Here is a 27,118-nt window from a genome sequence, read left to right on the forward strand (position 1 = left end):
TGTTTGTGAGCTCCATCTAATGGTTGAATTTGTTAGTGTTGGTCCAGTAGTGTTGAACTTAAATTGATGTGTTCCTTTACTGCCACAGGAGTTGATTCAGTTCTTCATATTATCAGACATTTAATGAATAAAATAGAACTGTGTAATTACACTGATTGTCCAGAGAAGTCTGCAGTAAAAACAGTAAATAAAAACATGACTCTTCTGTCATGTGGGATTTATTTAATGGCCAATCAAGCCCAACACAGGCACATGGTAAACACAACAGTGCAGCTGTGGTGAAACACACTTCAGGAGCTCCTCGTCTCTGTCAGTTCAGGAGAAACAAATCCTAATCATCATCCGCTGACGTGGTCCTGATGTGAGCACTGCTCCTTCTATCTCTCAGATCCCAGTCAGACCCAAACTTCACCCAGTATGCTGCATCAGGCCTTTACTGACATCCAACGGGACTAGCGCAGTGCAGGGATCCATCTTGGGTTCTGGGATTATAGTTTTGCCACATTCAGCTTCACTGTCAGCATGTTTCAGACTTGTGTGCAGAAACCAAAATGTGTTACAAAAAGTCTCTCAACACAGAATGTAAGGATAAACCATCAGTACAGTAAATGATGTGTTTGACTTGGAACAAAAAGTACTGAAGAGCTATTACTCAACAAAATAAGGCTGAAAATATACTGGAAAAGTATTACTTTTTATGAAATACAATGTAAACAGCTTGCAGTTTTATGACATCCCATCATCAGTGCTGCAGATTTAAAATCAGGCATTCTTGTATTAAAAATATATCATCATTAGAGATGGATCCACATATTAAATACAGTCTGAATCAGCCCAACAAGGAACTATACAGCAGAAAAGCAGATCTATTGAAGAATAATGAAAGACAGATGCCATGCTCCACATGGTAACTCTGTTTGGCAGGAATAATTCCACAGTATTGAATATTCAGTGTAATTTGGGGTGTGAGCTCGTACACAGTATGTTGCAATCCTCTGGCATATAGGCCAGACTGTGGGTGAGCTCAAACAGTGCTACCTGCATAATATTGTACTGTTGCATGATATGTCCAAACTGGAACAAGGCATCAAGTTAGGACACCAAGACACTGACATCTTCAGTAAGGCAGGGAGGCGCCGTAGAAAATCCTCAGTAGCAAAATCATGGTTTAAGATAACAGCTTTTTCAGCAGGAAAACATAAACCAGTCAAAAGTTTTAGAACACCACCATTTTTACATGTTGCTGACATTCACATAATCTAATGTCTCATTGTTTCTGTAGTTTAAGGCATAGAAAAATAAATAATGAAGATTAAAAAAAAAAAAAAAATTTAATCATGAATAATAATCATTATCTCGCTGTAGCATGAAGCTCTGACCGACCAGTAAACTTTTTCTCACCATTCAAACAGCAATATACAGCACTACTTCCTACAGTACAGTATTGTCCCAATAATTGATCACAGTTTGTTCCAACACTGTCTTTGTACAGAGAGGGTTTGTAAGTCATCAACAAAAGTTGAGTCACCTGTAGGAACTGTTTGCATTAACTTTCAAGTTTTCATTTACTTCCATTGCTGCAGCAAAACTGTAAGTTAACCAGTTTCTTCATCCATGAAAAAGGCCTGTTTTCTATGTTTTCCATGAATTATTTTATTACCTTGACCAGTTTACCACTTCCCTTTGTACCAAGTTTATTCACTGGACTTAAGCTGCTTACATTTAAATAAAAACTGGGTGTTCTAAAACTTTTGATGGATGTATCATGAAGTTTTTGCAAGTTTTGTCCAGATGCAGTGTTTTAGTACACCAGGTACTTGAGTTCAGAGTAGATGAGTGGAAACATGACCATGCAGGCTCGATACAGGATGGCTCCACTCTTAAAAAAAGCTCGAGGTTTGGTGCTCCAGGACTCGGACTTGAAGTTGAAGTAGATTGCATACAGCGCCACAGCGAAGAAGTGTCCAATAAGGGTCATGGGTCTGGGCGTCAACCTGGGTAAATCATGATGTTAGCCATTCAGTGTCAAAATGCAAAGAAACTCGCATTGCTCTCATCAAACTCTAGGTAAGAAAGCGAATAGGCACATTTCCCAAAATGTCAAACTATTCCCTTAATCCCAGACTGCTTTCCATCATGTCATATTAAAGATTTTTTCTATTCTTTTATTGTGGAGGGCATTATTTGATGCTTACACTGAGAGAAGTCCAATAGGTCCAGCAATGCACTCCCCACCAAGCTTGAAGTACTGGAAGCAGGCTTTTCTCAGCTCATGAAGAGAATCTAGTTCATGCAAAAACAATCACATGAACATGATGAGAATCAAAATGGCCATCATCAGTTGTTGAAATGATTTCAGGGTTTGGCCATTTATTTATTTATTTATTTATTTTAACTTTTACGATGCTAAATAATGATGATGATGATGATGCAGAGGCAGAGGCAGAGGCAGGCATTGACTCACTGTCCGTAGCTGCGAAAAGCTCGTACAGGGCCTGGGCCAACACATTCACCACAAAAGAATGTGATGACTTGCGTTCCCAGTGGAATTTTTTCTTTGCCTATTGAGTAGAAGAAAAAAAAAGAGCAGAGTTTAATATTGCACAGTGGTCTGCAGTCTCTCACCTATAGCTGAGGGAATAACAGGACAAGGCGATGCAGCAGAGGCTCCAAATAAGTACACAGTACTGTACATAGGCCTTATTTTTTGTATTTTATATATCTGAGAGTGTTTTTGCATGATCATTTGAATGTTGTCACAGGTTTTCTAAAGCTGACAAGAAAAAGGGGTTTTGGGCAGACATGTTGTTCCCGTGTTCACCTGCAGCATGGCTCTGTCATCGTACAGATCTGAGATGTTCCTGAGCAGATTCCTCCAGATGCGAACGTCGTTGAGAGCAACACTCATCCCTCCACCGGTCAGAGGATGCCTCATGTTGTACGCGTCGCCCAGGAGAAGCACACCTGCAAACGACAGGCCGCTGTTGGTCTTGTTGAGTATAAAATAAAATACCTTTAGACAGAGCCAGCCGGGCTGTTTCCACTCTTAGTGCCAAGCTAAGCTAACCAGCTGCTGGCTGTAGCTTCATATTTTACCACACAGATATGAGAACTGTATTGATCTTCTCATCTAACTCACGGCAAGAAAGCCAGTAAGAGCACTTCCAAAAATGTTCAGCTGTTCTCTTAAATGCAAGTGTTACTCCATCATATAAAAAAAAAGAAATGGATTTTTGAATTTCTCCATGAAGCAACGTGCAATTAAATGTTCAAACACCTTGAAAAGGGCATGCAACTACAGCAATTTTTAAATTCACCTTAAAACACAGACTAATTGACCATTAGTCAACAACCAGGAAATGGTTTTTCTTCACTTTATCATACAGTAATTTCAAAGACATGCATTTAATACACACGCAGATATCAGTTCAATAGATTCCCTCAGGCTATCTTAAACAGCACCACAGTCGATAACACTTCAGTACCTGGCTTATTGACAGGGGAGGGAGGGAGGAAGCTGGCAGGCATGGATCTGAGTCGATCGTTCTGTAGCGCCACCATGAAAGGCTCCTTTAAATGTTCTGAGGGAAGGAGAGAAAGAGAGAGCACAGGTGGTCGATCACTCCGCTGCCTCTGTGGATGAAAACCCAAAGGTGCATGCTGGGCACATGCACAAGAAAAGGCCTTTTCTTTTGGTGTCTGAATATACATTTATCAATGTATCAGTGTGACTGACTCCACTGACGCCATTTCAGCTGGACCTCTGTCAAGGTTACCCGAGCGGGCGCTTTGATATTGTGGCTTTGATATTTCAGCTGAATAGCAGAGCGCACTGTGAATGTCAAACCCTTCAACTGCAGCTTCCTCAGAGCTACACACACCGGCGCAGGCTGCTGTCTGGATATATTCCTACCAACCAACACTTCGGGCATCAATACCTCATAAAAAGTTGTGAAAAGCAAAATCATTCCAAGAAGATGATCTTCAAATAACCTTATTACATCCTGTGACCATTTATCTCTTGACAGGAGGTCTTAGTCCAACCCCAGGATTATTTTACATGAGAGATAATTATATAAGAATAAAAGCTCAGAGACATTTTCAAAATACAGCTGACTCTCATCCTTCCTGTACCTGGTAGCTGTGGGTGTATCTTCTCAGCCATGTACTCTGAGAGGTTGCGTGGCATCTCCCCCCTGATGTCCACCAGCACTCTGGTTTGCGAGGAGGAGATCTGGTAGATCAGCACGGGGCTTGGGTTAGCCAGCACCAGCTCAGCGTGGTTGGCTTTAAACTGGGGACAATCCTGGGAAGAAGCATGGTGATGACGATGATGATGATTATGAATATAAATGCCTAGCAACTGTTTCTAGATTGTAGTTTATTTAACATGGTGATTTATTTGATTAAAGACTCATCGTTTTAATCAATATTTGTATTTCACTCTTTGTGCTATTGAAACTAGACGATGCTTGGCACTTTGTTGAAAAGTTAAAACAGTTGCCAGTTAATTTTCTGCCAGTCGACAAAACGTTTCAGCTCTAGCGTAACGTCATTTCAGTTAACTCAGTGCGGTGTGGTGATAGCAGTCACATTCTGTGGCGTTGTTCTCGTTACCTTCATAAGGCATCCGACAAAGTGGGAGGAGATGTGAGCCTTCCCAGAGACAAGACTCTTTCTGAATTTGGAGAAACAGCCATCGGCCACCACAGTCAGTGCTGCATGGATTTCCTGCAGGACACAGGTTCATACAGTCATCGCACATTTTCTGCATTAAACTCAATATTTCCTTCTATGAGCTGAGTTAGACAATGGAATACAGAAGTTCTGCATGTACAGCAGACTTTCCCGTCCTCACCTTGATGTCTCCAGTTTCTTTATCTTTGTACTGGACTCCCGTCACACAGCCGTCCTCTTCCTGCAAACTGGTCACGGTGCCTTCTACAAATGTGACACTGGGGGGCGCAATTAGACAGACAGAGCCTTCAGCATGCATGAGCACTATGAAAAACCTAAGTCAGCTATTGAGACAAAATAAATATCTATTCAACATACGGTGGAAATGCTAAATTCTGATGGTTAAACAAAAACTGTTAAGGCCTTTTCAGTGAACCATCATTGACTTTTCTTAAAATGCAGTGGTACAAACTTTAACAAATTAAAGCAAACACTGATAACTGTCATGAGGCACCTCTGCTGCCTCTGGGGTTTTCTGTTTTGTTTTTTTTTCCCCTCTCTCTCTCTTCTTCTCTGTGTATGTGTGGGTGCATGTGCACATCTTTGGTTTGGGTGTTTTTTTTTTAGGTAGTGGATTCCAGGGCAGCTCCTCCCTACTCCATCCTCCTGATCAGGCTGATTTCACACACCTGTGCGCAATCAGTCTCCCCTCAAACTGTAAGAGGCTCAGCGTTCCTGTCTACCCTCCCCAGATTGTTCTGTTATGCCGAGTCAATGATACAGGCAGATGAATAGAGTTCAAACAGTTTATTCACAAAGTGCAAAAAGGGACTTCTACTTGTGAATTAACTTACCTGATCTTTTTTGATTTAATTGCTCTGCTCCCATCTAACCTACGTGCTACTCTTCTCTGCAGTCACCTCCGGCCACTGTCCTCCTGCCATCTCGCCGCTGCGACAGCCAATCCAGCCACCCTGCCCCGGAATCCCTCCTCTACCTGTTTTTTTCCCTTTTTGCACTTTGTGAATAAACTGTTTGAACTCTATTCATCTGCCTGTATCATTGACTCCGCATAACAGAACAATCTGGGGAGGGTAGACAGGAATGCTGAGCCTCTTATAGTTTGAGGGGAGACTCATTGCGCACAGGTGTGTGAAATCAGCCTGATCAGGAGGATGGAGTAGGGAGGAGCTGCCCTGGAATCCACTACCTAAAAAACACACCCACACCAAAGACGCACACACGCACCCACACATACACACAGAAGAGAGAGAGAGAAAAAAACCCAAAACAGAAAACCCCACAGGCAGCAGAGGTGCCTCATGACAGATAACTGTGTTAACTGTGGGTCTTCTACACTAAATTAAAGCTTAAATATACATTATTAAAATACTTTAAAGTAAATTCTGGTAAATGTGATGGAGAACATAAAAGTTGTTTCTTGACCTTGGAAACAATTGTCTCACAAAAAAAAAATTAAATCAAAGTCAGCTGAGCAGCTTTTTCATAGCTTAAACCATGAATGATGATCACAGTGGCTCTCGACTTAAGATGTTTTTTTTGGTCAAACTAGTCACATCATTTTTTGTGACTAGTTTTGGCTTTGTAAGGCAGAACAAATGAGGAGCATTTGAGGACGAGCCAGGAAGCAGTCACCCGACTTTAAATTATTCTCTTCTTCCTTCTAACCCTCAGTGCTGTCAAAAACAATGTCATCCCATTAGCCAGCTGGCACATGAACTCCTTTTTTTCACGACTCCACTCACTTTGGCTCGGCCAGGGCAGCTCTCCTCAGGCCCATGATGAATCGACCGTGATGGAAAGCGCGTCCACACTGGATGCTGTCCTCGCTCTGAGGGTAAGGGATCTCCACCTCAGTGCTGCTCTCTATGTCATGGATCACGTAGCCATGAACCAGATGGGCATCCAGACCCTCCACTGAACCTGAAACCAAACACACGCAACAGGTTACACTTTGACTGCACACATTCAATATTCATTCAGTCTGCCACTGTTTACATGGAGTATGTGAGACGATTAATCAGACGGATGAAATGGAAAAAAAGTTCAGAGCTACAATAGTGACTGGAATGTGTTATTTTTCTATAAGAGTTTAACGTGCAAAAACTGAGCTGCTCTGTCAGGAATGTGTGGGTCAGATTGGTCTGGTAGGAGACAAACAGCCAAACAACTGTTATCAGATTCTGATTCAAATATGGCTTATTCCCACTGACGCAAACAGATACGTGGCATCACCTTTACCCGCTAAGCCCTGCCCACCTCAAAGCAGAGACAAACTCAGCACAGGCTGAACAAGAAGTTAAGAAGCTCTCACGTGTAAAACAACCATCGTGGTATGTTCATGTAGGACTCCATCGCTAAAATTAACAAGCTGAGGAGAAAGTTGGTTTGGGCTTGGGACAACAATTGCAAAAAGAGCTGCAAGGTATAATGAGACAGAGCTCCACAATCATTTCTGTGTTCAGATTATATTCACAGGCCTCTAACAGTCACAGCTTCTGTCACTGACCTTCCAGCCCAAGCTCTTTAAGAGCCCTGTAACCTCCAGGCTGCAGCAGCTCCCCAACTATTCTGTCAGGCTCCTTCAGGTCCCTCTCCACCACTGTCACCCTCCTCCCGTCCCGGGCAAGGACGGCTGCCATCGCTGAGCCCAGGACCCCTGCCCCGACTATCACCACATCTGGCTCTGGGGCCACAGAGGAGCCACTTGCTGAGGCTCCTTCTCTGGCAGAACTCTCCGCATCTACTCTTCTCCTTGTTCTCCGGCTCTGGAAACAATGGAGTGGAGAACCTGATCACACACACTTTGTAAAGTCCAAACTGAACTGAACTGTAAGGCAAATTATTTAAAATGGACATTTTCTTTCCCTTCATCAAATATCCAGCTTTGTCCCTCTGATTTCAGTTGCAGTTCATAAAGATATAAACACACATGAACATTTGTTGCACTGTTGCATAAGTAAAACTTGGGAATAAAAAGACAATTTCTGAGAAAGCCTATGCTCACAAAAATTAAAACAGCTGAATGAAAATAACAAAAGACTCAAAGTAAATGAAAGGACTATTCCTTCTTTCATTCTGTTATCGGACTTTGCCTTCTTTTGTTCACAAAACTAAATTATCTTACCTTTTTGCTGTCGTTCCCTGCTTCGTCTCTGCTCTGCGTGGACGTTTGAGGGATTACGTGGTTGATAACAGGTACAAAAGACAGAAGGCTCAGAGGCAAATCAAATACCTGAGACAGTCTGAGCTTCTGGCCATGGAAATACCTGATATATGAGAGCAGCAGCCCGACTGTAAGAAATAAAGCTGCGGCCATCACCAGCTCTTTGTGAGCCAAAGTTAAAACTGTGTTGGATTTTTTGTAAAGGTATGTGAAGCTCGCTATTCCCAGGAAAGTCCACATCTTTTAGGATTTAAAAAAAAAAAAAAAAGTCAAATTGATGGTGATGGTGAAAGGGCACTGCTGAGAAACAGGTTCTTTAGGCTGATATAAATTTTTTTTTTTAAATCACCACCACATAAGAAACAATTATAGATTATTCTTGATTTTATATTGTTTCTCAGGTGCTCAAAAAAAAAAAAAACAAGTCAGCCAGCACAAAACAAAGTGCTACCTTTCTAACTCATCATAAACTGTTCACAGACTGTCGGAGAGATGCTGCTGAATAATTTATGCTAATGAGAAACGCGGACTACTTCGGATTCGCCGGTTTCACATCCCGCCTCCTCTACAGGTCAACCGTCCAATCAGCGGAGACGTGACGGTGAGCAGAGCTCACGCTATCCGCCGATTGGGCAGTCGCGTCAGGGATGGGCCTCCCCTCAGCCTCTGATTGGACAGCCGACTCACAGAATGGTAGTATGATGTGATGTCAGTGGAAAGGTGAGTGTTTCATTTATTTACCAGAGCAGAGGCTGAATGAGAGAGGGGACCTGGAGCAAAGATGGCTTCATGTCTGACAGGATAAATCACTCTGAGGTGTAAACCCGGACCACCTTTTAGACCGAATGGTGCGCCCTCTGAAGAGAAGATGGGAAGCTGTTACCATAGCAACAAAACTTGTGCAAACTGAAAAAACAATCTCAGTAGTTCTCAGTCAGTTTGGCCTGCCTCTGATTAACAGTTTGCATTTGTAACAGAAGAAACAAGGTCAAAGTGCCACATCTGTTCAGCTTTATATTCTGGACAATGCCTCTGACTCACACACTGGAGACATCCTGGGACCCAGAAAAAGGGGCAGAGTGAGAGCTCTTTCCAGTCCCCTCTCTAAAGTAAAACTTCAGCTTGGACAACAGACTATGTCAAAGCCTCTATGGATATTAACAGCCAACTTCAAATTCTGGACACAGACCTTACATGCAAAGTATATACAAGATTATTTATCAGGCCCAAAGTTCCAAACAAAATCTGGCATATCAGGTAATCCACTCACATATTTCCTTTTTCTCAGGGATAACAACCTACAGACAAACGCTGAAAACTTTAATTCTGGAAATACATAGAATCAAACAAGCATTTAAACCAAATGCATTATTTTTTAGGTAAAACAAACACTTGAAATAACAGAATAATATCTACCGTATATTGGATCATAGGAACTGCACCTGGAAAACATAATTATAGGAACTATCCCACCTCCTTTTCAAAATTTTCTAACACTGACAAACTGAATTGCGGAGATTTGGTAGAATAGCCTACAGAATTACAAGACCCCAAATATCAGAAGAGTAAATGGTTTGATTATGGGGCCCACACTGAAATAATATTAAAGGATATATTAGACATAGAAATAGAAATGCTATCATAGGTGGCTCAGCCTACAGAGGTAGGAAATGTAATGGATTTTTTTTATTCATAAAAACAATGATTTGTTGTTTTATTTATTTGTTGCTTTATTTATTTAAATCATTAAATTGTTCAGGAGATTAATAATTTCAGTCTAAATTTAAACTGTAACATACAACATGATCCCTCATCAACTTCAAGGTGAAAATGTGTTTTATTACGTTACATGTTTCCACATTAGTCATGAGCTAACATGAATTTATTTATCACATGTCACATGAAATGCCAGATGACACTGGTATAGCACTAGTGATAAATATTGACTGGTATATTTCAAATGTGTTATCCTGAATTAGTCCGTCACTCAGTCTGATAGTTAAACATTTCCACTCTCTACTTACACTGTTCAGCATCAGTAGTTATACTCTGTTAGTTAGTCACTGCAGATATGCAGCGCTGTAATTATTAAAGTGCTCTACATGTTTAACCCTGTTTGGTCTGCTCACCAGCACTGAAGTAGAACAGCTTCTATTTAAGGACAGAGGCCGTCATTTGCAGACACAGGAAGGTAACGTTTTTATTATATATAATGATTAAAGATGGATTCATATTTTTCTTGCTTCCCCGATGTGACTTTGGGTTCACCGTTCTGCTTGATGAAGTCCTGAAATAATATATGACATTACCTTTTAATATTCAGATCATTCTCTCTCACTTAGATTTCAGCTCAATTTATTATGTCATAATATATTTGCAGAAACATCAGTGGCTTAACTCAAGTGGAGCCATACCTCCATCTCCTCCAAGGTGGCAGAACCATCCTCCACCTTCTGTCCAAGACCATGACTGAAGCTTGAGTATCGCTCCTGTTAAAATCAGACATAACCAGTTATACATGAAACAGAATGTAGCATGTTTCCTAATTATATAGCCCACGAAAATCTACTGTATTTCACAGTGAATTTAAAGCAGCTGCACTCATACCTTCACCATACCAGGGATGATCCCGTCCTCGATGATGCGTACAGCATTCCTGAGTCCCCTTGCAAAGGTGTCCATGGCTCCAATGTGAGCTATGAATAGGTCTTCCAGGTCTGTGGACTCCCTGCGCACCTTAGCATCAAAGTTCAGGCCTCCTGGCTGCAGACCACCTTGTTCAATGATGGTCTGGAAGAGATTAGACACTGAAGGATAACCGATCTCTGTTCAGTCACCGGTCTCATCTAAACTTCTCTTGTACTTCTGATACAGAACAACGAGAGCGATCCAAAGCATTTATTTCAAATTATTTATAAACCAGAGTGGTATAATAGACAATTCTAGGAACATTAAAGCTGCACTAATCAATAGTTTTTTTTTTATATTGACAACTGATCAAATGATTGAGTGTAAAGTGAAAGGAGTCACTCTTAGTGACAAACAGAGGATTATCATCGATTCTGCGTCTGTATGCTTCCTAACACATTAGCCATATGAACTCCTTTAGGTGATACTGCTTTAGCCAAATGTTTAATCTAACCAACCTAAAAAAAATGAAGACGCACCTTCATGACCAAGGTGGTGTTCCTGATGTCCATGGGGAATTGATCTGTGTCCCAGCCCAGGTCAGGAGAACCAGTGTTAGAGTCAACCGAACCCAGCATGCCAAACCTGTCCACCAGCAAGCAACATTTAGTGTATGTCAAGGTAAAGCTGTCGTGGTGTTAAAAATGCTGTGGATGAGCCAAAATTGTGACGCAGCAACATTTAGAAACAACGTTCACTTGGACGTTAAGCCAAAATTCTCACGCAGAGGCCATGACAATGTCATGTTCGTAGGAATGTCCTGCCAGGGTGGTGTGGTTGGGCTCAATGTTCAACTTAAAGTGACTCTCCAGACTAAAATGATTGAGGAATCCTATGACACTCATGGCATCTGTTGAAGGAAACAGTGACATTTAAAATTCCATCTGTAAGCTGAGGAAGCAGATTTGCGTGGTTTAAACGTGGGAAGCTTTACCGTAGTCATACTGGTGTTTGCAGGGCTCCTTAGGTTTTGGTTCAATTAGAAACTGGCACTTTAACCCAATCTTCTCTTTGTACTCTGGTGACAAATACACAGATATGAAAGTGAAACTGTGACACAAGCACATGACACCATCTGACCCGAAACCCACATTAAGAATAAATTCGACACTCATAACAACACTTACTGACAGCCATTTTGAGGAAGTTGGCCATGTGCTTCAGTTCAGCAGTGACGTCTGTATTATGGATGGAGAGGAAACCCTCTCTACCTCCCCAAAACACTGAGAAGACAAACGATCAACTGACTGATTACGGTGAGGAATGTTCCAAGAAACATGACAGTTATTTTACATTCAGAAAAGCCCTTCATACCAAAGTTTTCTGCACCCAACTTCTTGGCAATATCCAGTCCCTTCTTAACCTGAGCACCAGCGTAGGCCAGAACATGACAGTCAGGGTTGGTGGCTGCACCGTTCATATACCTGTCAAATAAAAAAAAAAAACAGATTTAAAAAGACAGCTTTGAAGGCAAGGACTTCTAAAGATGTGTGGAAAATATTAACCTTGGGTGGGCAAAGAGGTTGCAGGTGACCCAGAGCACCTTGACTCCAGTCTGGCTCTGCAGCTGGAGGGCCAGGTCTGTTATTTCATCCAGATTCATGTTGGACTCCTTCAATGTGGAGCCCTCAGGAGCCATGTCTCTGTGGGAGACAGAGGACTTTGTTCAGAACAGTGATTCACATGATTTTCTTGCTTTTAAATACTATTAAATGCAGGTCCATTGGCACATTGCACAGGACAGGTGGACAAAGTAGGGTTTTAATTTCAGCATTACACCAATAAGACATCCTGCTGGTACTAGATAGATTACTGATTTATTTACTTAGTTATTTACTTGATTAAAACAAGCAAACTTTTACCTGTCATGAAATGTGTAATATCTAACCTGTGAAAACAAGCAGAGGTCACAAAGGAAATATACAATAACTAATGTTCATTCTGATTATCTATGTGTAAAGGTAACTTTGATGATTAAAATCAGGTGAATTCACTCACACCAAGCTTGGTGAAAAACTCAAAAGCAGCACAGAGTCGCCTCTTGGCTGATTCCATTGGAGTCCCTTCATTCCAGGGTCGGTGGAGAGTCTGAAAACCAAAAGGATCAGCACCTAAGAAAGAAGATAATAATTTAAAAAATAAAGAATAAAATCTGTTGACCTCACTTTGAACAAATAATTACATCTGTAAAAAATAAGATTAGAAAAATATATACAGCCTAAACCTTCAATGGGTCTGAGAACAGTTACAAGGCCCTACAGTATATTTATTGAACAAAGCCTGAACCTGAACGCCTCATTTCAGCCACGAGCACAGACTGTTTGATGACTGATTAGTAAAGTGAGTGTTGGGTCGGTTGTTGCAGTACCAGTCCCACAGAAGGAGTGCCAGTAGCAGACTGAGAACCTCAACCAGTCCTCCATCTTCCTCCCCATCAGCACCTGCACACAGGAAACGCTGAACTCTGACCATCATATGGTCCACATGATTTAACAATATCACAAGGGTTGTACGCCTACACCATGCACATCATCTTAACTTATGAGTGTGTGTGTGTGTGGGGGGGGGGGGGTGTTCCACACCTACCTCCTCTGCATTGTAGTGTTTGAAACACAAGACATCTCCTGGCCCAGCACTGGGCTGATATGGGATCTTGGGGATACCTGTGCAGCATGTTTTGAAATGAGAGGAGAGTACAGAGGATCACGCTGTAGACATGCTGTCCACTTACATTCAGTGTTGTTAGACAACTGTTTGAAACTGTGCATTAAAGCGCTGACCGCATACTGTACTGTCACACCATAGACTGTACGTGCCAAATGCGTGAGGACGCACTATGTGTGTATTTGTTTGGTTTGTGGCCTGCTGTAACAGACGTGTGTGGGCAAACACATCTAAACAGTGCGGACTTTTACTTTTGCAAAACGCGGCCTTCATTGTTCACTGCTCGCGAGTTCACACGGGACACTTACCGTCCACGACACGCACACACACACAGACAGCACAAAGTGCATGCAACACTTTTTTGAGCATTAAAATAACACAGGCTTTACCCGCGAAGAACTCCTCCTGAGCTGCCATTTCTGGATTCACCACTGCTCCGTCCCTGTGCGCAGGCTGCAGGTTTGGTTTGTCCACGTCCTTCCTGCAAAACAAAGAGTGCACTTCCCTCTTCACACACAGGGTGTCGCTAAACCCATTTAAACCCCGACCATGTCCTGGTTTTAAATCTGGGGTTTTAAATGCGGTCTTAAATGTTTTACTTTCCAATCTGACATAAGGCCATGTAATACATCCATACTCCACCCATATACACCCATCTGAACCCCACCACCTAATCATTATTATTATTGAGTGGTAACAATACAACATACAGTTAGGTCAGACCTGTTTTGCAAAACATGGAAGTTTCTTGTATTTGTCTGTATTTTAAACTTCATTAGATTGGCTTCTTACTCTTGCTTAAGGTAAGAAGTTGGTGTAATGACACAAGCTGATAACTTTTGTATACTTTACATTTGATTTAAATACTCCAGGATATCTCTCTCTTGCTCTCTACCTTTGTGTAGCTGAAAAATGGATTTTTCAGGAAATGTTTAGTTTTTTGTTGTTGTCTTGAATAATATCAAGCATGTGTTCTTGATTGTTGTGCATTAGTCTATGTTAAAGAGAGAAGGAACAGGTAAAAATACAACACAGATTGTGTTCACAGATACATTTCCCTTTGTTAATCCATTCTCCAAGTAATACTTTTTTTTTTTTTACATTTTTACTCTTACTATCATTTGTACTTTTACTGCTTTCATTTCTTTATAGTTGAGGAGTGAAACTTTTTTCCATACTGCAGCACCTTGACAGTGAAAACAACATGTTTTCATTCCTGCTCTGTCAGCTTCCATTTACTCTCCTCTCATGACCTCTTTGCAAAGACAAGAAATGAGCCATGAAAGGATAAATATCACCAGCAAAGACCATACCACGTGATGCATGTTCAGTACAGTATGTGTATTTCAATTACAATGGCGCTTTTATAAAATATCTGATGCAGAAACATCAACAGAAATGTAGAAATGATAACAGGATACCATACACAACCCAAAAATACATATTAACACACTTTAGAAAAGTACACATTATCCTTTAGAGCCTTTGGTCTGGAACATACACCAGGTGGAAACAACAAACATTTGCAGAAGAAAAGTTCTCTGTGCACCACTGAAGCCCTATCATATTTCATATCAGGATAGAATATACAGTGCACACATGATGCCATTTGCCTTCTCCCATTTATGAAAGAATGTTTTGCTTTTTTTTTTTTGAGGGATTTACAACCCTGTGTGATCCTGATGGTTGTCGGTTTTCATAATGCTAAACTTTTTGCATAAGATAAGGATAGAATGGAAGGCAAAGCAAATACGACCAAGCACCAGGCACTGTAGAGTGAGGCACTTGAGCACCTAACACCTCTGGTTTGGCATCATGACATTTGGCACATGAGGGTGGCATTGCACTTTTAACTGCATGTGTGTGTGTGCATGTGTGTGTGTGTGTGTGTGTGTGTGTGTGTGTGAGTGAGTGAGAGACAGAGAGAGAGAGAAAGAGGAACAGAGAGACAGAGAGAGAGAGAGCCCTGTCCAGGAAAACTCCCACAGCCATCACCTTCTCCTTGCAACTGTTTGTGCATCTGAAAAGAACTAGGTGAGCGAGTTACATTCATTCTCCTCATATTTACACTTCCACCATTCCACTGACAAGTCTTCCAGTTTGTCCAGTCTTGAAAAAGTTCTCCATTTTTCCATAAATTTATTCTTCCACTCCCACTTTGTCTGTTTCCTTAGGCTTCATGAGGGATCCCTGACTGGGCCCACGAGAGGAGCAGCTGCTATGATGTGGAGGAGTCTGGCTGGCTGAGGTCCTTCCTCTTCTTCTTCTTCTTCTTCCCTCGGCAGGGCTTGCAGACGCAGCACAGGATGCAGGGTGAGGCCAGCAAGAGGAGCGGAGATGTCACCAGCACAATGATGCTGACCCCCACCAGGATACCCACCACCTGAGGGACAACACAACACAACAACAGCTTTAAAGCTTCACTAATCACTATGATATGATACAGCAACTTTATTGTTTTGGTTCATTCTCTTTTATTTTTAACACCAACACATCATTACAGTATCTACTGTGATATACTACTGTCATTACTGTAAATTTTACATTATGTAAGATTATTAAATATATAGTATATAATACTGCAATGCTCCACAGTATGAGAGGAGGCTGCTTTATGGCTCACAAAGTTTATATGGTTCTAAAACTTCCAGTTGAAACCAGAAAAAGAAATCACACTCAAGCAACAAACTGTTTGTGACCTGGCCTGGCTTATGTGAACAGGCTTATGGGTAATGAACGTGGTTCTAATCTTGAGGACTACAAGTAACAAAACCGTTCAAAGATGAGATCAGTATGATCACAAGACATTACTTTTTATCTGGCTGTTAAAATGTTTTTTTAACACTTCCACTCCTATGTATCATGTAGTTCTACATTATATAACCAAAAGTAAACAGACATCCCTGTCCACACACTTTCAGTTCTACATTATATAACTGAAAGCATATGGACATGCTTCTCCACATACTTTTGTGTATGTTTCATCTAAAGCTGGGTTTTTTTAATGGTTTGGGCAAAGCTCTTTAGTTCTAATAAAAAGAAAATCCTGAAGCTACACCACACAAGGATATTTTTAGTGTGCTTACAACGTTGTGGCAACAATTCTGGGGGAAGGCTCTTTCCTGTTTCAAAACGACAACGTCCTCCATGCACAAAGAACAGGGTTGTCCAAGCTCTTCGTGGAAGAAGTTGACATGCGCAAAGCACTGACCTCAAACCCATCCAGCACCTGTGCTATGAACTGGAATGCTGACTGTGAGCCAAGCCTTATTGCCCAACATCAAAGGCCAACCTCACAAACGCTTTTGTGGCTGAAGGTCTGCTGTTCATGTATATCAGCACAATAAAGGCTATGGTTCATCTGTCCATATACTTTTGGCCATGTAATGTATACAAGTAGTCAGCATAATTGTAATTTCAAATTGTCAAATTTCTAAATTTAGACAATGTGTGACGCAGATGCAGTCACGGCAGCAGAGTCAGGAGGCAGCTAAGAAGAAGTTATGGTGGCAAAAGGAATTTGTGACAAGCAGATTGTAAAACTTATAGAACCTGTTAAGCAAGGGTGTAACCTCGTCTGCTCTGAGTTGCTTTACAAGAAACAACTGTGCTGTTGTACTTCAACTCTCCAAGTCTCTCTCTTCACATCGCAGGCACACCGAGACACAATGAGGAGGTTCACTGCAAACTTGATACTAATCATGTGATAATGTTATCAGAGCAGGGAAAAGTAGAAAGAAAGTAGGTCTGCCGGCCAATTGTAAGTGTTGTGTTGAAGGGGGGCGACGTCATTACAGGGCAGGAATTTGAGATTAGTGGGAGGATTAGTTCAGCTTAATGTCTGATAAAGGATTTTGTAGGCACACTGGTGGAAAACAACAAACCACTGCTAACAAGCTAAAACAGACTTTATAGGTCTTTAAAGGGACATTCACCAAAAAAAGATGCAGCTGATAAACAGATAATCAGTTTCCCCAAGCTTGGTGGTGACTAAGAGTACACGCTGTTTAAAGCTTCTGTTCAGAATTTGCATAGAGTGAAATATGCCAGCCTGGAAGTTTGGTCCTGTGTTGGTTCTTCATCAGTGAGTATTTCAGCAGTGACTAACTGAACTGACAGCCATACAGCACAGCTGGGATAGAGTCCAAAATCTTTAACATCCAATCCTGGTGGCGTGATGGAACAGGTTTCCTAAAATCAAACCCATAAACGGAATAACCTATCACTCATGGGCGGGTGGTTCTGCGTGCTAATCCGCTCTGACAATGACGGCGTCGCCACAACCCTGAAACGAATGCTGCGTGTCTGGTCTGCTGTCTGCTGAGTGGCCTCACCTGTGTTCTGTTCCACATCACAGAGGCCCTGGAGTGTCCCAGCTTGTTTCTGCATGGTCCCTTATCATAATGTCTCAGGAAGATATCACCCTGCATTCAGAAGACACACGTGTTGAAACAAGAAATCAACTATCCACCAAGGACGCTCAAACACAAGATGAAGATAGTGAAACAGAGGCTGAGATGTTTTGAACCTGGCGATACAAAGAGTATAGATAGAGTGTAAACAGGTGGTCATATAGTCATTTTTCACATGTGTGACATGGGCAGCAGAGGGACTCACATCCAGATTCTGCAGACAGTACCAGCAGAAGGTGTGTTTGCAGCTCTTACACAGCATCTGTGCACAGCCCTGGTTCCTCTCGATGTAGATACCACACATGGGACACTGTTTGATTGACATGTCAGACTGGCTGTCGGAGCGGGGCCTGTGGATGGAGAGGAAGACACAGGAGATATCAGGTATGCAGTTAACGGGGGCACGTTGGGCGTATGAAGCCACGAAGGCCTCAAGAGTGTCCAGGCAGAGTGTGAAGTCTTTATTTAGCAGCAGAGTGAAAGGTCAGTGCTCAATTTGAACTGGGTTAATTATTTTGGGAGGCAAAGGTATGAAAGAAGTATTCTCTAAGTACAATTCAGGGCCAAAGCTACTATTGATAACCCTGAAGTCATGACTGAAGAGTTCAACAACCTGAGAAGTTTCCATTCTACAATTACAAAGAAAGTTTTCAGATGAGCTGTCATTAATCCTGAATTGATTTTGTTGGCCACCTGGCAGCAGGACAACAAGCTGTGACAAACAAGTTGGCACCCACATCTGCAAGTTTATTAACAATTATTACAGATCTGCTGCGGTGCTCACTGAAGGCTGTTTCCCTGGTTGGAAAAACAACACAGCTGATCAAAGTTTTGAAAGCAGGAAAGTAATAGAAACATATTCCCTCAGCAAAGCCAGAAAAATAACACAAAAACGTAGACAAGCATGGATGAGACCAACAGACCAACAGACCAACAGACGTTTTAAGACAACTCACAGTAATATAAAACTTTTTGCATCTTTATGTGAAAAATGTTAACTGCTCCTAGCAGCCGCTAACGTAGCTTCTGTGTCGACTGAAAATAATGAGGGTGAAACAGAAACGTGACTTGCCACAGAAAGAGTAGGAAAAAGAACAGAAAGTGAAAAAAAACAAACAGAAAGTGACTTACAACAACTTACAAACAATGACAAACTTATTCAAATTAAGTGAAACTGAAATGGCAATTTGAAATGATTATTATCAAGCTGGAGTTGAACTGGGGGAGTTTGGACTCCTAACCACATTAACTGTAAAATCCTGGCTACAGGCTTGGTGCAATAAGACTGTTTGATGTCCAAACCTGTGGGCTATCAAATGTATACCACGCTCTAAAGTTCAAATCCAAAGACGATTTCCCTTCACTCTACCCACGCCTTCCCCATCCTCCACAGCATACTGCAGAGATCACTGCAGTGCACAGGCTCCTTTTACAGAGTGGACTAACTGGCTCAGTGCCTGTTCTTCACCTCCCTTTGGCACAGAGACAATGAAATTCCAATATAAAACTCACTGACTCTCCAATGACATCAGTCAGTCTGGCAGAGCCACAACTCAGAGAAGCACAGTAATGTATCTATACAACAGGGACTACACAGAGGGCACTGCTGAGGGATACTCAGCTATTAATCCTGAAATAATGTTTGTGTTCAGCTCACAGACTCTACTGGGAGATGAGGGACTACGCATTGCTTATATGATCCATTCAGTGTAAATGTCCTGCCACAATAACTGTCAGTTCTTTTTAGATTAATTGGAAGGATGGGATTTTCCTCATAAAATCACAGAATTTAAGAGGTAACACACTTAATGTCTTAGAAACAGGATAAACATGTATCAACTTTTACAGCTTAAACTGAAAAGTTAATCAAACCCATTAAAGCCATCATGACTCAGTTACCAGTCTGTCTACAACAGTAACAAGTGTTTCTTTGTAGACACTCTCAGTCTGAACTCATACACTCATCCTGCTTTCAGCACAGTATCATTTTCAAAGTGCAGCTCAGACTGTGTGGCTGCAGGCAGCGGGCGGCTGACCAAACAGCTAGCCGACTGACCTGCTTTCACGAGAGGGTGAGGGTGACATCATGGGCTGGCGTTCGGGGCAGGCATGGCCGTCCTGCCAGGGCCCTCTGCACCCAGAGCAGAAGACGGTGTGACAGGTCAGGCAGGGCACAGCCGTGGGTTGGCCCTCAGTGCTTGGCTGCACACTGCACACTGCCTGGCATTCAAGCACTGGGCACCAGGCTTTGCTCGGGTCCAACTTCACTCCTGCAGAAAGCAAAGAGGAGATGTGACGGGACATTTCAGAAGCAGGGTTAGGATAGGTTACTGGATTACTTGATCAACAGAAAATTAATTAACAATAAATTGGGGATAATCAGTGGAATCACTTCTCATGCTAAAAAGCCTGATATTTGCTGGATCCAATTTCTCAAATGTAAGGATTTGATTTTGAGCCAAAAACATTAAGTCAGCAGATTAATCAACAATGTAAACAATCCTTAAATGCAGCCTTAATGACAATACTGTAACACTAGTTACTCCTAGCACTATTAACGAGCTAGTTTCTTCTCACTATCTTACTTGCAAGGTATCACTCTGCCAACCTAATAACGCTGTGTTATGCAGGAAATTGTAAATATTAAATGACCAAATTTACCATTAATTAAATCACATCCATCATCCCATTTAACATGTGTACATTTGTAGGGCACCTCTTTGGTCACCATGAGGAAGCTGTCATGCTCACAATGATGCAACATGGTGATGGTTAGCAGGTACAGTATGATGTTTGTCGTACTCACATTCTTAGTTTAGCTTGTTTACATGCTAACTTTTCCTAGTTAGCTCTAAACACAGCACAACTGAGGCTGATGGGGATATCATAGTATTTGGTCCTCCACCAAATTAAAATCAAAGTGATCAAATTAAAAGTGATGATGGTGCTGGATGTAATCATCATCACAATTATCTCAATTCATCCTGAAGGGAAATCAATATCTGTAGTTCTCATTTCCAGCAGATTTTTTAGTTTTTTTTTTATGAAGGCAAACAATGTTGTAAGAAGTGTGAGGACATGTTTCACAACCAAAACAAAAAACTGGAGCTTTCCTAGTCTGACTCAGATCCCCTTCATCAGCTCTTACATTCACCGTGAATAATAACAGAAGGGAAACACTGTTGCAACACAGTCTGTACTTTGCACTTCTTTCTACTTCCAATATTGTGAGTCTTATGATTTATGGTCTGAGTAAACAATAACTATTATTGGCTTTACAGCATATTGTTACTGTGCAGCTGGAAAAGACCAATATAGCTGCAAGGCAAACTAACCTCAGTGAATTGCAAATTGTGAATGTCAACAGAAACCCATTTCAGCAGCTACCCTCGTTCTGCTCCCAGGCCTCCAACGCAGGACCGAGATACAATTTACACAATATAAGCTCATTACTACAAATTTATCAGAACAGTTACATGGGTCTCTTAAAGAATTTATTATTGAATTTCCTAAAAGTTTTAAAGCCACAGTTTGAGTAACCTCCTGGATAATACTGGAAGTCCCACAATATCCCAGGCATGTGAAGCTCGGCACTGTGTGGGGCTCCTTAGTGTAAAGCCCTCAGCTGAAGTGTGACCTGAAATAGCCAACTGCCTGTCAGCAGCCATCAGCAGTGCTAATGAAACAATACCTACCTCTCTCAAACTTCAGACGCTGATAGAGCTCCACCTGATCAGCTGCAGCCAGGCCGGCTATCTGCAATCACAGAGCACAGAGGGGGTCATGAGTCATATTTTATTCAGTCAGAGCTCTGGCAGTGAATTTTGTGTGTATGCACCGATTGATACAGGGAAGTCAAAGGTTTAAAAAAAAAAGGTTTTTGGATTTTTTTACAATCTCATTTCAAGTCTTGTCAGATATATTCAGACAAGAAAAGTTTTACAAATGAGGAAGTAAGGGGCAGAATTTCCATTTGTTAGTGAATCAGCAGTTTATGCCTCTCCTCTGACGGGCTGTGTGGAATCTATGATGTCCAACAGCTCATGGGGTTTCGCTTTCTGTCTCACATCACCAAATTTTACTCTTCACACTCAAAAGGAACAGTTTTCAAAACACGAGCCTGAACTTCATATTTCTGTGTAAGTTTGCTTCTTGCACTCTGGACTGGAAACAAACCAGTAGAGCCAGCAACTTAGAAATTTGAGGAATATTCCAAAAAATGTTTTCCTCAAACAGGTTTTTAGTTTGTGCAACAGCATTGTTTTTGTTTTTTGTGGCGTCTAAAGACTCCTTGCTTTTTTTGGTTTCACTCATGACCTACATATCATTGGACATACCTCAGAGTCCAGTAGCAAGCCAGCCTTCTGGCAGGCCATATCTGGGCAAGTGATGGGTGCCCCCCCACCCTCCATGATGGCCAGCTGAACATACTGCTGCAAACACTAGAGAGGGAGGAACAACACAGCAGCATTAGGGAACCAGTAGCTCTGTAATACATCACAAATGTCATGCCCTTGTAAAAAGAAATATATCTAACAGTAATTCATGATCATACATTTTAGCATTACCATCCACCCTGGATGAAAAAGAGCACAAAATACACAACACATCAAAACATGAAAATATACTAATGTCAAATGTAAAAAGAAAAAAAGAAAAGAAAATCAAGCTGCTGTGCAAACAGGCAAACTAAATGCCACATAAACACACGTGTCTTATTAGCATTTACACGTCAAAAGTCATGTGTTGCTTCAGCCATGAAACATGGAAGAAGAACTGGTAGAAGAGCGATGATAACATTGCGCAAAGGCAGACAATTTTGAGGAACAGAAAATAAAAACATGTAAATGTTCCTTTTCTCTGGAAGATGAACAACAAATCTATCACAGAGGTCTGCAGTGGATTTCTCATCTGTAATGCAGACTTCTGCTTATCATGTGCTTTCCCATAAAGCATGATGTACTGTTCCTCCAAAACCGAGCTGGAATTAAAAAAAAAAAAAAAACACACACACATACAAGCAATCGCCTGTGCTTGTGGACCAGACCAGAGCAGATATTTCAGGTTTATATAATGCAGTCTAACTGATAAGCAGGGTTTACAGTATCCATTTCCCTCCTTCGTCCCCTATGATACCGTGTATGTGTGTGTTTTATCTGTGTGACCTTGTGTGTGCAACACTGACAACTTAGCTAGCACGGACAGAGATTAACACCTGCAACTATCTGCCAACCTCTCTGTGTCAGGCCATAACACCAGGCAGACAAGACAAGACATGAACGGTGTAGTAGCAGCAGCAGACCTCCACAGTTCTGTAATAAACAATTATATTAATCACTGTTATTGATGAAAATGTTTCCAAGGAAATATTTCTGAGTTCCAAAAAGCTGGTTAAAAAAAAGGTCAACAGTTTCGATAAATCCCAAAAATTTCCAAGGAAAATTCAAAGAAAGTAAATATGAGAGAAAGCTGGTCCTGTGTTGAAACCGCTTCATTTCACTAAAGCCGTAATACGCACGATTTGCTAATGAAAGGATCTATTTTAAGATCCTAAAGCAGGAAGTCGTGCTGCAATAAAGAAGAGCATCCCATTCCAAGTAATTTAAATGCTGGAGATTTGCCTAGATTGCCCAAAAAAGAAAACTCTGGTGTTGGATTACTTTCATGAGATCTTCCCCACCCGCAGAAAGTGACAAAACATGAGTAATATAGGCAGAAGATAAACCCTTTTTCTATTTCTACACAATCTAAATATAGCCTGGAGGCACCCTTCTCTGTTTCAGTAACAAACACAGGTTTGACCCCATAATAGGTTAAGTGTCCTTCACTGTTCAAACAAATATTTGGATATGAGCATTATATACTGTAAATATCATATGAACTGGATACGTCTCTACTCACTGCTGAACAGAAGCTGCAGTTGCAGCTTTGCAGTTCCCTGGTGGCTGTAGATGGCTGCTCACTGAGGCACAGCTTGCAGAAGACCTCGGGCCCTGGCTGGGAGTCCGCGTCGGCCTCGGGGGTCCCAGGTGCTGAATCCCTGGCTTCCTGGCTCAGGGTGGGACTCCTGCTGGCCATGGAGAAGCAAGGCAGGCGGGGAGGGAAGTTAAGAGGGAATCAGGCTGCTCCCAGCTCTTCTGCTAGGGACGGAGAGGAGCTACAGCCTCCATATTCCTGAAAGCAGAAACAGCACTGATGTGTATGTGTCTTCACCATGTGTGTAACACTGTGCTCCGCTTCCCCTTTGTTTCTGTTCACACAACCACTGCGAGGCCTTCTGACAACTCTGCATCCAGTTTCTGGAACCTGTCATTCTGTCTGGTAACTGGTAAACCAGCTCCGGTGACTTCACCTCTGCCTGTAGGAATACACTGTTATTGTCTTGCTGCCAGAGATATGAATTAGTCACTGTTTAAAGCTGCGTGGCCCATGTAGCAAAATATAATTATGTGTAATTACTGCAGTAATACTGATTACTCATCATGTCTGTTGTTACTAAATAAATGGAAGACATTTTAAGGCCAAAGTCCAAGGTGTGTGTTTACTGAGCCTACAGTTATTGACCAGCTCCTCGTTCATTCTGACAGGAAGAATTGATTGTCGATCACTTTTAGAAACATGGTGACTACAGGCTCGTGGAGCTACAGTAGGTCAACATCCAGCACAAACACTGAACACTAAAATCCTCTAACATGTGGTGTTAAAGGGAACTGAAGTCACCGAACCCAAAAGTCATCCCTTTGGTTGATGTGGATGTCCATTCCCAAAAAGAAAAGTATGAGATATAATAACACCATAATCTGGGATTTGTGATTAATCCTGTAGATAACAGCAGTTGGACACAGAACAAGGTCACACAGGAAACCGTGACGTTAAAAACACACAGTGCAGCCTAAGCGGATGTTGAAATCACACATTATCCCAAACACAATGTTCTCTATTTCAGCAGGCTGTAAAAATTTGGCAGGAAACTTTGAAGCAGTTCAATCGATACAGCCGCCACCACCAGTGTCCTAAATTTTTCAGTGAGTGCTCTTTTATTGTGCATTATCGATCCGCGGTGGCGTACATGCAGACCACTGATAGTGGAGCTCGTGGAGCACGTTGGTATTTCTGCACAGTCATAGTGTATCCTGCGCTGCTTTCGGACAGGCGAGCCGAGCAGTCATCATCCCGCAACGCTGTCAGCCAGTCCTGTCCTGTCCTGTCCTGTCCTAACCAACTCCATGCTCTCACATGGGTAAATAACAGGTTTCTTGGCAGCTCGCTTTGCTGCGTGGAAACTCCAATATGTATTTAATAGCAGAGTGAAGCCTTTCATCACAGAACAACTTTAAAGTTTAGAGGAACTTGAGATTACCTGGGTAAACATCACGCTGACAGAAGTGTTGTTATCTAAGAACAACTGACAGTGTCATCCACCTTTGATATGATAGACATGAGGCAGTTTAACTGATACTTGTAGAATTCATCAATACTTTATAATTATTTGATCCGAGTAAAACACAGTGAGTTTGCAAGTGTAAGTCTGAGGATTGAGAACAGGCTGAACGCTGTTTCAGGAGCACCACACCCTCAATGTTTGCACATGGAACTAAATTTAAATATATTGAGTGTCATTAAAATGCTGATTAACAGAAACTTCAACTTATTATCAGTGCACACCTTCAGAAACCCATCCTGGCTGCAGTCCCTGCCCCTGAAAAGCAATCAAGCTGAGAATAAGAGCCCGTATTCAAACTTGGATCCTCACTGTTAGTGCTATTCATTAATCAAAACACCCTTGTGTGCTAACAGGTCTTTTTAGGTGTGGAGCTGACCATTTAGTGATTAGCAGTCCTCAAGGATCAAGGTCTAGATGGCATGTCTGCCAGGGGTTGGGGGGGGGGGGGGTGGGATGGGGTGAGGGTCAAAGCATCATTGTTGACCAGAAAGGCAGAGATGGAAAAATGGAAAACCAGATCTGCCTGGTGAAAAGCTGCTGCTGCTGCTTTCACACAGACTGCCACTGTGTTGGAAAGGAGGCAGCTGGGCAGTGTGCTCTGGGAGTGTGTAGCAGAATTTATATGGCATCATTTACACAGCTGCAATCACTCTCTGTGTGATTGTCTGGCCTGAGAGAGCCTGAAACAAGAGCAGAAAAAGCTGAAACCCAGCAGTGTCAAAAGGACGGATGGATGGATGGATGGATGGGATAATGCAAACCTTCGTGCAGTGCACATCACTTGAACCAGAAATCACTGTGGTGGATGCAGAATTGAAAGAAAGACGTGATTTCCTAACAGGAACTTCCTGAAAAAGAGCGAGTTTGTTGTGATATGAGCGCATATTTCTGCAGTGAGGTTACTGTGGCATTACTCATGATAAAATATCAGTGGAACGTGTAATCTGGTACACAGTGCATTCAGACAGACCACACATGCAACCCGACACATCTGCATCCCTCTCAAGGTTGCATACTCGCATAAGTCAGAACTGAGACACTGACGCATTCACCGTATTTCCGTAGTATTTCGTAAACGGTAAAAGATGGTCATCGTGCTGCGGACAAAAGCCAGATGAGCAGACGACAGAGGAACAGAGAGACAGGGTGGGGGGGACCTACCTTGTCTGTGGAACACTGGGTGTAGAGCTGCCTGAGTCCAGATCCCCAGCCGCAGTGCTCCTATGGCTGTGGCACAGACACATGTGTTGATACAGTCTGTTGTTATAATAACCTCTGCTGTCAACGCCTAACGCCGCTGCCGCACCGACTCCGCGTCTCTCACACGCGCAGAAAAACTAAAAACATGTTTGAACGTCCTGCTGGCTGCTGTCTGCCCCGTCTATGTGTGTGTGTGTGTGTGTATGCGTGTGTGTGTGTGTGCGTGTGTGTGCGGGCGTGTGTCAGCTCTTCTCTTGTGTTTTGTTTCCATCCAGGAAGCTGTGACTGCTCTGTGTAGATCTCCACTCTCCACTGCTCCTGCTGGCTATTTCACTGAACTCGTGCTGCTTTCAGAGGCAGTCGGAAAACTGGACGTCGCGCGAGTAATAGGCACAAACCACGGACTGTGTGTAAAAACAAACGTCGCTGCATTGGCGCCCTCTGCGTTCTGGTGCACTCTTTACTCAAAGAGCTTACTCTACCATCATTTGTTAAAGGACTTTCCTTCTTTAACAGATATATTTACATAGTGATGCTTTATACCAAGTTGATGCTTGCAGTTGATTTTGCACTAGGGGAAACAAAGCTCTACAAATGAGACTGATGTTTTGCAGATGCATTTGCTGGGTTAATGTTTAGACTTAGTTTAGCTGTAATACTTGGCTACTAATAAATCCATGGCTGGATCACACAAGATCTTATAAAAAGATTAGTTGTTCCTCAATATTTCTACCCACTAACTGCTGGGGGTTACTGTTGCATAGCTCATGGAAGCAGTGACCAAACAGTAAGTTTCATATTTTGCTTGCTAAATCCTAAAGCTGTTATTTCTGGACCTTGTTACTC

The 27,118-nt window shown here is 42.1% G+C and overlaps 3 protein-coding genes across 4 annotated transcripts; all 3 read right to left on the minus strand.

Annotated features, from left to right (window-relative positions):
• Positions 1–222: 222 nt before the first annotated feature.
• Positions 223–8,240, minus strand: sqlea (squalene epoxidase a). Its single transcript, XM_041044709.1, has 11 exons — positions 7,826–8,240; positions 7,208–7,466; positions 6,444–6,621; positions 4,859–4,955; positions 4,618–4,731; positions 4,135–4,306; positions 3,486–3,581; positions 2,822–2,964; positions 2,465–2,561; positions 2,196–2,283; positions 223–1,994 (listed from the first exon to the last, which is right to left on the minus strand). Exons 1-11 carry the CDS (start codon positions 8,102–8,104, stop codon positions 1,802–1,804), a joined length of 1,716 nt encoding a protein of 571 aa, XP_040900643.1. The 5' UTR covers positions 8,105–8,240; the 3' UTR covers positions 223–1,801.
• Positions 8,241–9,246: 1,006 nt separating this feature from the next.
• On the minus strand, positions 9,247–13,716 carry LOC121185375 (xylose isomerase-like). 2 transcript variants are annotated; one of them, XM_041043422.1, is made up of 14 exons: positions 13,606–13,716; positions 13,139–13,215; positions 12,921–12,993; positions 12,551–12,663; positions 12,415–12,440; positions 12,058–12,195; positions 11,867–11,976; positions 11,680–11,775; positions 11,487–11,570; positions 11,276–11,402; positions 11,032–11,137; positions 10,472–10,654; positions 10,279–10,353; positions 9,248–10,151 (listed from the first exon to the last, which is right to left on the minus strand). In XM_041043422.1, the coding sequence occupies exons 1-14, from the start codon at positions 13,631–13,633 to the stop codon at positions 10,068–10,070; spliced, it is 1,320 nt and encodes a 439-aa protein (XP_040899356.1). In that variant the 5' UTR covers positions 13,634–13,716; the 3' UTR covers positions 9,248–10,067. The 2 variants fall into 2 exon arrangements, with proteins under 2 accessions (XP_040899357.1, XP_040899356.1); XM_041043423.1 differs by lacking the exon at positions 13,606–13,716 and having other exon boundaries at positions 9,247–10,151; positions 12,551–12,640; positions 13,139–13,184.
• An 826-nt stretch (positions 13,717–14,542) lies between these two features.
• On the minus strand, positions 14,543–26,568 carry rnf144b (ring finger protein 144B). Its single transcript, XM_041045043.1, has 8 exons — positions 26,234–26,568; positions 23,530–23,802; positions 21,966–22,070; positions 21,324–21,384; positions 19,685–19,898; positions 17,834–17,978; positions 17,551–17,640; positions 14,543–15,599 (listed from the first exon to the last, which is right to left on the minus strand). Exons 2-8 carry the CDS (start codon positions 23,704–23,706, stop codon positions 15,435–15,437), a joined length of 957 nt encoding a protein of 318 aa, XP_040900977.1. The 5' UTR covers positions 23,707–23,802; positions 26,234–26,568; the 3' UTR covers positions 14,543–15,434.
• Positions 26,569–27,118: the final 550 nt, after the last annotated feature.

The sequence above is a fragment of the Toxotes jaculatrix genome, chromosome 8, assembly GCF_017976425.1.
Source record: "Toxotes jaculatrix isolate fToxJac2 chromosome 8, fToxJac2.pri, whole genome shotgun sequence".
NCBI lineage: Eukaryota > Metazoa > Chordata > Actinopteri > Toxotidae > Toxotes > Toxotes jaculatrix.